Source organism: Oncorhynchus mykiss, chromosome 4 (genome assembly GCF_013265735.2).
Source record: "Oncorhynchus mykiss isolate Arlee chromosome 4, USDA_OmykA_1.1, whole genome shotgun sequence".
NCBI classification, from domain to species: Eukaryota; Metazoa; Chordata; class Actinopteri; order Salmoniformes; family Salmonidae; genus Oncorhynchus; species Oncorhynchus mykiss.
In genome coordinates, this window is record NC_048568.1 from 32,016,212 (window position 1) to 32,027,709 (window position 11,498).

Consider the following 11,498-nt stretch of genomic DNA (forward strand, 5'->3'; position numbering starts at 1 on the left):
ACCCTGTGCATTGCGTATGTAGAATTACAATAGAGCTGCTGGCAGTCGTGTGTGTGCCTGTCTAGGAGTGACCGTGACCTATGCCTCTACTTTGACCTGGGCTGGAACCTACCTACCTACTACTGTTGACCTTTCTGGGTTCAGGAAGAGGACAGTGCTATGACAGAAGTGCATTCATGCAAGACGTATGGCCAGCATCTTTTATACAAGGACCATTTATTTTACAGAAAATACCAATTTATTTGACAGAATCTAAAAACGCAAGTGAATTTGTATGAATTACCATTTTTTTATGAATATGTTTACATCAAACTGCAGATTTTTTCCACAGAGATTGTATGTGTTCAAAATGCACACCAAAGAGACATACCAAAACTGAAATTAAACAAAAAGACTGTCAAAGCCTGTAAAATGCAACCACTATCAGTAGAAAAACACCCCCCCCCCCCCCCTCCCAAAATGCACCCTAATATACTTGATAACCAAGATAGTAACCAATTACAAAACACAAATCAGTTAACTTTAGCAATTGGACAAATTAAGATGTACAAATTATTTAGAATTTAAAAAATAATCAAAATAAAATAAAAAGCATTTCAGGAGACAAGAGTCCTACAAGCAAACATTATTGGCTTACAACAAGCAAGAGGTGAATTTGTACAGATGTCTAAATGCACATTCTGTGCCAAAGGGGGAAGAGGGGAGACTATTTTGGGGGATCTGTGTTTATGCCATATTTCTCCTTCAGAAGCTTCAGCTGCTCCTCTTTCTTCTTGGTGTCCATCTTCTGGAAAGCCTGTGAGAAACAGTGGAATGAAAATCATGAGTTATGCATGTTTAAGTGCAAAACTTTACAGTGTTTACATGTGACACCCAGACACAGGCCGAACTGTCAGAAAGAAAATACCATATTGATTCCTACATTTACCTCACATTAGAGCCTTAAAAGTTAGTCAGTGATGAACAAAGTACACAAAAATATCAGGCCGACTTCCGCAACAACTAAGAGTGCGAAGCGCAAGGCTAAACTTCTTCGCCGTTTTGGTCTAGCAGCTATCACAGCAGAGTGAGGCACATCTGTGTACATGTGCAGATCCTCTGTGTCACTCGTCTGCGATATCTGTGGTTCATCCAGTTGCTCGCAGCAGCATAATATTGCAGACTCTCAGTTCAATAAAAATAAGCAGTTTGACTCTTCCTCCAGACACCTACAAATGTAATATACCAGCATTGACTAATGGCAACACCAGGGCTCAACAACCCTGTTCATGGAGAGTTACCCTCAAGTATGTTTTCGCTGCAACCACAGCTGTATCTAACCTGACTCAACTTATCAACCAGATAATTATCACAACCAGCTGCGCTCAATTAGGGTTGAAGTGAAAACCTACAGGACAGTAGCTCTCCAGGAACAGGGTTGGAGTGAAAACCTACAGGACAGTAGCTCTCCAGGAACAGGGTTGGAGTGAAAAACTACAGGACGGTAGCTCTCCGGGAACAGGGTTGGAGAACCCTGGCCTACAATGTTTGTTCAGTATAGTATTTTCTCCATATGCAAAACGATGAAAGTTACTAGTCCCGTTGAGAAAATATATCAACAATGGTTAGAGGAGACTTTGTCAGGTCCTTGATTGATGAGATTATAGGCCTACGTACCCGGTTTGCATTGTAGTATAAAACTACAAGATATCTGTTGCAGACGTTGAATCCAGAAAGGTGATCGCAGGCATTCTTGGCATCAAATATGTCCTCGTAGACCACATAAGCTGTCCCTCTTGATTCCGGTGTGTTTCCACTGAAAGACAGTGCATAAGAATACATACATTTAGACAAGACAATGATGAGACTTTGTGGTTGAATACCTGCCACAGTTCTGCAGACTAGCCTACACACAAGGAGATGATACATGAACTAGCAAACAGCAGGGACCTGAGGACACCATCCAACCTGGAACTGAGCTCACAGGCTTGAAAGGACAGACCAGATACAAATTCAATTAGCACTAAGGTGTAAAGTAAAAGGGCTTTTGACCCAACAAGTGTCAGGAGTCTTTGAAGTGTCCTCTGAAGCCCCTTCCTACTGTTCAAAGACCATTCACTGGCATTTTCTACAAGAAATCTGCCTCCAGAAATAAAAGCTTCTTCCAAGTGGGTGTGACACCTGCTCCCATTGCCTGCTGCACTGCTGCTTGGATTCCACCTGGCAATTTGTTCACTGTCTGCCCTGGCCTGTCTCCCCCTGTCTGGTACAGACTCACCCCTCTCTCCCGTGCTTTCGCTCGCCCCCAGCACACAAGCACTGTTGGGGCGAGTGACTCTGAACTTACAATGGCTAGCCCCAAGTCGTTATATATTTAATTTTTTTCTTGTGCATTTTGCCTCATGAATCCTGCATACTTTGTTGACTACAAACTTTCTTCACCCAACCGTGGGACAGACTGTTTGTCCCCACACTCGGGACTCTGACTATTGGTTACATAGACTTTTGGCCTCCCATCCTATTCTAACCATCTCTCACTGGCTTTGTATTCATGTTACCTGATGAAATTGCTGTACAATATGATCTTGTTGCCATCTGATGCACATTCAGATGTCAAATCAACACTGCAGAGCTCTCCCTGTCCTCTGCCGTGCCCCGATTGTATTACTGTTGATGATATCTGGAAATGTGCATGTACACCCTGGCCCATCTACTGTTGCTAGCCCCAATTCTGACTTGTGCTCTGATATCTGCTTCACTGATTTCTGCTCTCGAAAAAACATGGGTTTTCTGCATGTTAACACTAGAAGCTTATTATCTAAAATGGATCCATTGAAAGTGTGGATTCACAGCTCCAATCCAGATGTGTTGGTCATTACTGAGACGTGTTTAAGGAAGAGTGTTTTGAATACTGATGTTAACCTTTCTGGCTATAACCTTTTTCGGCAAGACAGATCTTCCAAAGGTGGGTGAGTGGCAATCTTTACCAAGGATGACCTTCAGTGCTCGGTTGTCTCCGCCAAGTCTGTCCCCAAACAATTTGTTTAGCTGGTTTTAAAGAATTAAACTTTCAAATAGCTCTTTGTTGACTGTTGCTGGGTGCTATCGTCTTCCATCAGCACCTGCCTGTATCCTACCTGCCCTAAGCTCTCTCCTGGCCCCTTACAAAGTCTGAATTTGTCCTGCTAGGTGACCTAAACTGGGACATGCTTAAACCACCTGACCAAGTCCTAAAGCAATGGCACTCCCTAAATCTTTCTCAGATTATCACCAATCCCACAAGGTATGACTCCAAACACCCAGAAAAGGCTACTCTCCTCGATGTTATCCTCACAAATGATCCTGATAGGTATGTCTGGTGTTTTCTGCAATGACCTTAGTGTAGTGACTACTGTTTTACAGCCTGTGTTCGTAATGGCTGCTCAGTGAAACGCCCTTTCCTGATTTGTCATAGATGCTTGCTAAAAAACTAATGAGCAAGCCTTCCTTCATGACCTGGCCTCTAAAATGGTAAAGAATCAGCTTGATCACCTCTGTCGATGATGCTTGGAACTTCTTTTTTTATATTTTCAGTGGTATTGTTAACAAATTCAGTGGTATTGTTAACAAACACACCCCCATAAAAAAAACAGGTTCAGCCCCTGGTTCGACCGTGATCTGTCAGAGTTACTCCACCTCAAGAATTGCATTTGGCGAAAGGCTCGGCACACGCATACTCAGGCTGTCTGGCTCTCGTTCAGGCAATTGAGAAATAAGTGCACTCAGGCTATCCGGAAGGCCAAAGTTAGTTACTTTAAGGAGCAGTTCTCTCCTTGTTGGTCTAACCCCAAGAAGTTCTAGAAAACAGTTAAAGACCTGGAGAATACACCCTCCTCCTCACAGTTGCCCATGTCCCTTAAAGTTGATGTGGTTGTTACTGACAAGAAGCACATGGCTGAGCTCTAATCACCACTTCATTAAGTCAAATAGAAATCCTGACTCAGCCTTGCCTCCTTGCCCGTCCAACATTTCCTCATCTCCCACCCCTCCTAATGCGACTACCCCCAATGCTTCTCCCTCTTTTTCCCCTGCCCCGCTACAACATTTCTCCCTGCAGGCAGTCACTGAGTCAGAGCTCCTAATGAAGCTCCTTAAACTTGACCCCAAAAAACAATCTAGGTCAGATGGTTTAGACCATTTCTTCTTTAAGGTTGATGACCTTATGTCAAACGCCTGTCTGTCCTTTCTGGGGAGTTTCCCATTGCTTGGAAGGCAGCCACAGTTTGTCCATTATTTAAAGGGGAGATCAAGCTGATCCTAACTGTTATAGGCCCATTTCTCTTTTGCCCCATTTATCAAAAGTGTTGGAAAAACTTTTCAAAAATCAACTGACTGGCTTCCTTGATGTCTATATTATTCTCTCGGGTATGCAATATGGTTTCTGCTCAGGTTATGGATGTGTCACTGCAACCTTAATAAAGGTCCTTAATGATGTCACGATTGCCCTTGATACTAAGCAACATTGTGCTGCTATTTCTATTGACTTGGCCAAAGCTTTTGATACGGTAGACCATTCCATTCTTGTGGGCCGACTAAGGAGTATTGGTGTCTCTGAGGTGTCTTTGGCCTGGTTTGCTAACTACCTCTCTCAAAGAGTGCAGTGTATAAAGTCAGAAAATCTGCTGTCTCAGCCACTGCCTGTCACCAAGGGAGTACTCCAAGGCTCAATCCTAGGCCCCACGCTCCTCTCAATTTACATCAACATAGCTCAGGGAGTAGGAAGCTCTCCTCCATTTATATGCAGATAGTCTTATACTCAGCTGGCTCCTCCCCGGGTTTTGTATTAAATGCTCTACAACAAAGCTTACTTAGTGTCCAACAAGCTTTCTCTACCCTTAGAACGTCTTAGGGCTGAAATCCCGTTAACAGGATCGATATGACAACAGCCAGTGAAAGTGCAGGGCAACAAATTCAAAACAGAAATCTCATAATTAAAATTCCTCAAACATACAAGTATTTTATACCATTTTAAAGGTAATCTTGTTGTTAATCCCACCACAGTGTCCGATTTCAAATAGGCGTTTACAGCGAAAGCACCACAAACAAACGATTATGTTAGGTCAGAGCCAAGCCACAGAAAAACAACACAGTACGGTGCTCAGAGATTAAAATACATATATCCACCATGTTGGAGTCAACAGAAGTCAGAAATAACATTATAAATATTCACTTACCTTTGATGATCTTCATCAGAATGCATCACCAGGAATCCCAGTTCCACAACAAATGTTTGATTTGTTTGATAATGTCCATCATTTATGTCCAAATAGCTACTTTTGTTAGCGTGTTTGGTAAACAAATCAAAACTAACGATGCGCGTTCACTAGTTGCAAACAAAATGTCAAAAAGTTCCATTACAGTCTGTAGAAACTTGTCAAACGATGTATGGAATCAATCTTTAGGATGTTTTTAACATAAATCTTCAATAACATTCCAACCGGAGAATTCCTTTGTCTTCAGAAAAGCAAAGGAACGGGAGATACCTCATGTGAAATGCACGTGACTGCTGACAGACCTCTGACTCATTCCCCTCTCATTCAGCCCCCTTTATAGTAGAAGCATCAAACAAGTTTCTGAAGACGGTTGACATCTAGTGGAAGCCTTAGGAAGTGCAACATGACAAATATCCCAGTGTATCTTCGATAGAGGCCGAGTTGAAAATCGACCAACCTTAGATTTCCCACTGCCTGGTTGGATTTTTTCTCAGGTTTTTGCCTGCCATATGAGTTCTGTTATACTCACAGACATCATTCAAACAGTTTTAGACACTTCAGAGTGTTTTCTATCCAAATATACTAATAATATTCATATATTAGCAACTGGGACTGAGGAGCAGGCAGTTTACTCTGGGCACCTTATTCATCCAAGCTACTCAATACTGCCCCCCAGCCATAAGAAGTTTTTGACCACCTCCAAAACAAAGGTCATGTGGTTTGGTAAAAAGAATGCCCCTCTCCCCACAGGTGTTATTACTACATCTGAGGGTTCAGAGCTTGAGGTAGTCACTGCATACAAGTACTTGGGAGTATGGCCAAACAGTATACTGTCCTTCTCTCTGCACATATCAAAGCTGCAGGCTAAAGTTAAATCTAGACTTGAAAGAGGAGCGTAATCGCTCACCCCAGCTGCCATCCTACCCAAGCTAGATTACAGAGACATAATTTATAGATCCGCAGGTAAGGGTGCTCTCGTGCGGCAAGATGTTCTTTAACATTAGGCCATGAGATTTGCCACCAATGCTCCTTATAGGACATATCACTGCACTCTATACTCCTCTGTAAACTGGTCATCACTGTATACCCGTCGCAAGACTCACTGGTTGATGCTTATTTATAAAAACCCTCTTAGGGCTCACTCCACCCATCTAAGATATCTACTGCAGCCCTCATTCAACACCCATTCTGCCAGTCACATTCCGATATCATAACCGCCATCGATAAGAGACATTACTATGCAGCTGTATTCATCGACCTGGCCAAGGCTTTCGACTCTGTCAATCACCACATTGTTATTGGCAGACTCAACAGCCTTGGTTTCTCAAATGATTCCCTCGCATGGTTCACCAACTACTTCTCTGATAGAGCTCAGTGTGTCAAATCGGAGGGCCTGTTGTCCGGACCTCTGGCAGTCTCTATGGGGGTGCCACAGGGTTAAATTCTCGGGCCGACTCTTCTCTGTATACCTCAATGATGTTGCTCTTGCTGCTGGCGATTCTCTAATCCACCTCTACGCAGACGACACCATTCTGTATACTTCTGGCCCTTCTTTGGACACTGTGTTAACTAACCTCCAGACGAGCTTCAATGTCATAACTCTCCTTCAGTGGCCTCCAACTGCTCTTAAACGGAAATAAAACTAAATGCATGCTATTCAACCGATCATTGCCCGCACCTGCCCGCCCATCCAGCATCACTACTCTGGACGGCTCTTACTTAGAATACGTGGCTTCCAATTTCACAACAAAGCTTCCTTCACTCATGCTGCCAAACATACCGTCGTAAAACTGACCATCCTACCGATCCTTGCCTTCGGCGATGTCATCTATAAAATAGCCTCCAACACTCTACTCAGCAAACTGGATATAGTCTATCACAGTGCCATCCGTTGTCACCAAAGCCCCATATACTACCCACCACTGTGAACTGTACATTCTCATTGGCTGGCCCTCGCTTCATACTCGTCGCCGAACTCACTGGCTACAGGTTATCTACAAGTCTCTGCTAGGTAAAGCCCCGCCCTATCTCAGCTCGCAGGTCATCATAGCAGCACACGCTCCAGCAGGTATATCTCACTGGTCACCCCCAAAGCCAACTCCTCCTTTGGTCACCTCTCCTTCCAGTTCTCTGCTGCCACTGACTGGAACGAACTGCACAAATCACTGAAGCTGGAGATTCCCATCTCCCTCACTAGCTTTAAGAACCAGCTGTCAGAGCAGCTCACAGATCACTGCACCTGTTGATAGCCCATCTGTATACAGCCCATCTATCTACCTCATTCCCATACTGTATTTATTTATTTTGCTCCTTTTGCACCACAGTATCTCTACTTGCACATCCATCTTTTGCACATCTACCATTCCAGTGTTTAATTGCCATATTGTAATTACTTTTTTTCTACTGTATTATTGACTGTATGTTGTGTTCATTCCATGTGTAACTCTGTGTTGTTGTATGTGTCAAACTGCTATGCTTTATCTTGGCCAGGTCGCAGTTGCAAATGAGAACTTGGTTCTCAACTAGCCTACCTGGTTAAATAAAGGTGAAATAAAAATAAAGGTCCCCAAAGCCCACACATCCCTGGGTCCCTCCTCTTTGCAGTTCACTGCAGCTAGCGACTGGAACGAGCTGCAACAAACACTCAAACTGGACAGTTTTATCTCAATATCTTCATTCAAAGACTCAATCATGGACACTCTTACTGACAGTTGTGGCTGCTTTGTATGCTGTATTGTTGTCTCGATCTTCTTGACCTTTATGCTGTTGACTTTGCCCAATAATGTTGCTACCATGTTGTGTTGCTACCATGTTGTTTCGCTACCATGCTGTGTTGTCATGTGCTGCTGCCTTGTTATGTTGTTGTCTTAGGTATCTCTTTATGTAATGTCTCTATCTTGTTGTGATGTGTGTTTTGTCCTATATTTACATTGAAATTATTTTTTAAATCCCAGGCCCCCGTCCACACAGGAGGCCTTTTTTGCCTTATGGTAGGCCGTCATTGTAAATAAGAATTTGTTCTTAACTGACTTGCCTAGTTAAATCAAATAAACTATGTAAACTACATCACCCATGGTATATCTGAGCATTCCATCCAGATCAACAATCTTCCACTTACGTTCGAATCTGCCGTATTGGTCCATACTTCCCAAAGATGTCGTACATTTCCTCAGCTGTGATCTTGTATGGTAGATTTCTAATGTAGAGTATTCTGTTGACTTCAGGTGGTAATCGAATCTGCATAGAAAACAGCATTTGCAACGGATACGCTCAATTTACTTAACTAAATGACGTAAAATGAGTATAAACTGTGACAAGTTGCGTAAACAGTAACGTTTCATGATCAAGCTACTAAGTGATGTTAGTTACGCAGTTTAAAGCAAGTTAGATAGCGAACTTGAGTAAAAATAATGAACGTTAGATAACATTAACATTTCCCCCACAAAAAAAGCTTGTACATGTGTGAAATAGGACAAATACAAGCACCCATCAAATTATTATTAAATCGATCAAGCCAATCGCCTGTCTTTATCATAGCGTAAGTGTCTAGTTAGCGAGCTAGCTTCGTTAGCCACCCAACTACCACGCTAACTATAAACTAAACCTGACGAGGTTGATTAGCTATAGCTATCATTTGAATCCAAAAACATGATACATGCCAACTTACATTAGCTCGTTTAGCTGCTTGCATAGCCATGCTTGTATATTTCGTGTACAAAATGTGCTAAGAAAAATATATTCGACAACACACGAACGCAGATATTTTTTTAACGTATTTCCGATTCCAGACGATACAGTTCCGGTTACGTCATTTAAGGATCAAGTGCTATTTAAATTAAATTATATTTCCGTCAGTAAAGTTTTCATAGACTGTACTTCTAAATATTAATTTGATTTTTATCCTCAATTTGTTTTTTTGTATTATTCATCCTCAGTCTGTGTTTGATGACTTAGTGATCCTCAGACCTGTGTTTGATGATTTAGTGGTCGTATGACGATCCTACCACCTGGTTTTGGCATAAAAACTACCCTTTTTGGCAGGGTGGGCATACACTGCACTCATGTGAAAAGTGAATTGAATTGTAGCAATCTTTTTTTAACCTTTATTTAACTAGGAAAGTCAGTTAAAAACAAATTATTATTATAATGATGGCCTACCAAAAGACAAAAGGCCTCCTGCGGGAAAGGGGGCTGGGATTAGAAATAAAAAATACAATAAAAATATAGGACAAAACACACATCACGACAAGAGAGACCTAAAACAACAACATAGTATGGTAGCAGCACAAAATATGGTACAAATATTATTGGGCGCAGACAACAGCAAGAAGGTAGAGACAACAATACATCACATGAAGCAGCCACAACTGTCAGTAACTGTTCTGGTCATTGAGTGATATCTTCTTGTTATATGAGGTTTAACTGCGGTTGGCATCCAATTTGTTGCATTACTGCCACCTACTAGACTGGAGTACAACTCCATTTTACTTTACTTGAAAAAGACAAATTAACTATATAAATACCCTACCATCTAACGCTATACACACCAATTTCAAAATTATATAAAATAAAATGAACACCCCCCTACTCCACTAATTAAATGTATTTATTCCTACCTCATGCCATCACCCTGAAAGGATGAGACATCACCACTTAACACATCCTGTAACTCTTCTGCTGTCAAGTCTCGCACACCCAATTACCTCTCTGCAGCTGCCACCACAACCTCAATTTTCGGAGACTTCTGATCCATCCCTGCAGTACCATTAATAACCATTTTTATAAATGCTAAAAATCCAATCTTACTGAAACGTATTTCACTTTTTGGCCTATCCCTCTTTACTGGTATATCTTTACTACTCTCACCACTCCTCCCCCTTAACCCATCTTCCTCTACATTCTTCACTGCCTCAGCATATGACATCTTCTGCTCTACTCTAACCCTGGAAACCTCAACCTGCCTCTCTCGCACAGGAAATGTCTGATTCCCAGCTCAATGGGCACCCCTACAATTAACACATTCCACTACTTTCCTCAATACTACACATTCCTTTGTCTCATGCCCTTCTGCACATTTCTCACACCTTGGACCCTCCCTCCTACACACTGCTGCCACATGTCCATAAGCTTGACACAAGTAACTTCTTAATGTATTCGGCACATATGCTCGTACATGATAACTTATATATCCTAACTTCACTTTGTCAGACTCAACTTCAAAACTCAAAAGAACAGACAAAGACTCTTCTGTTTCCCCACTCTCGCCACCCTGTCTATGTCGCAAACAACAGGCATCACATACACCGGGAATCTTTGCCCTCAGCTGGTCAACGTTTATATCTACTGCTACCCCAGTTATCACTCCTTTCATTGGTGACTTTTTCTTGAGAACGAAACACTTCACTTTACTTACCCCCATTAGTTTTACTTTGAGTGCATTCTTCCTCTGCCCATCAGAAACACAAACAATTATCACTAGACCACTTCTAGTTACCCTCACCGATTTCACCCACCGTGAAACCACAAATGGATCAGCCAAAAGGCAAGAGTCCACTTTTTTCATAAACTTCACTCCTATTGTCAAAGACTCTTCTGCATACCTCGGTCTCCGATAACTTTACCGCACCTACCACCTTCGATACTTCACCCTCATTCACTTCCATTTCTCCTCCTGTCTTCAGCTCCCTCTGCTTACACTTTCTACCATTCTTCTTTGACAAACCATCTCCCGTTTTCCCACCATTTTTATCTGACTCAAACTCTTTGAATGATCTCCCAATGTATTACACTATGTAATACACTCCCACAATATTGCTTTCACCTATTCAGATCAACTTTGGAGATGAGGGGAGTGCAAACGTATTACTTTTATTATGTATTAATGTTCTATTATTTATCTATTTTCTTTCTCTGCATTGTTGGGAAGTGCCCACAAGTAAGCATTTCACTGTTAGTCTACACCTGTTGTTTACAAAGCATGTGATTAATACAATTTGATTTGGAAACATAGGCATATGTGTTGGGGCCTTGCCTTGTAATTCAGGGTCAAACTCAAGCCCCTCTGCCTGCAATGAGGATGAAATGTCTTTATGCAGTGCCTCTTGATAATAAAACTGATATGCAAAGACCCGTCAAACATGGTTTTCTGTGGACCCGTCTTTGTAGTGTGGGTACCAGTCTTTCTAGCTAATATTCTACTCCTTGTCACTCCGGTCATTTGCCAAATTTAGGAGTGGCAAGGGGTGGAATGTAATAGCTGAACAGAGA

At 42.0% G+C, this 11,498-nt stretch overlaps 1 protein-coding gene across 1 annotated transcript; it reads right to left on the reverse strand.

The window, feature by feature from the left end:
* Nucleotides 1-204: 204 nt before the first annotated feature.
* On the reverse strand, nucleotides 205-8,957 carry pm14 (Pre-mRNA branch site protein p14). The gene is given in 4 exon segments (NM_001160525.1): nucleotides 205-796; nucleotides 1,657-1,795; nucleotides 8,350-8,468; nucleotides 8,899-8,957. Coding segments are annotated over 4 exon segments (378 nt in total). The 5' UTR covers nucleotides 8,929-8,957; the 3' UTR covers nucleotides 205-706.
* Between the last annotated feature and the right edge of the window lie 2,541 nt (nucleotides 8,958-11,498).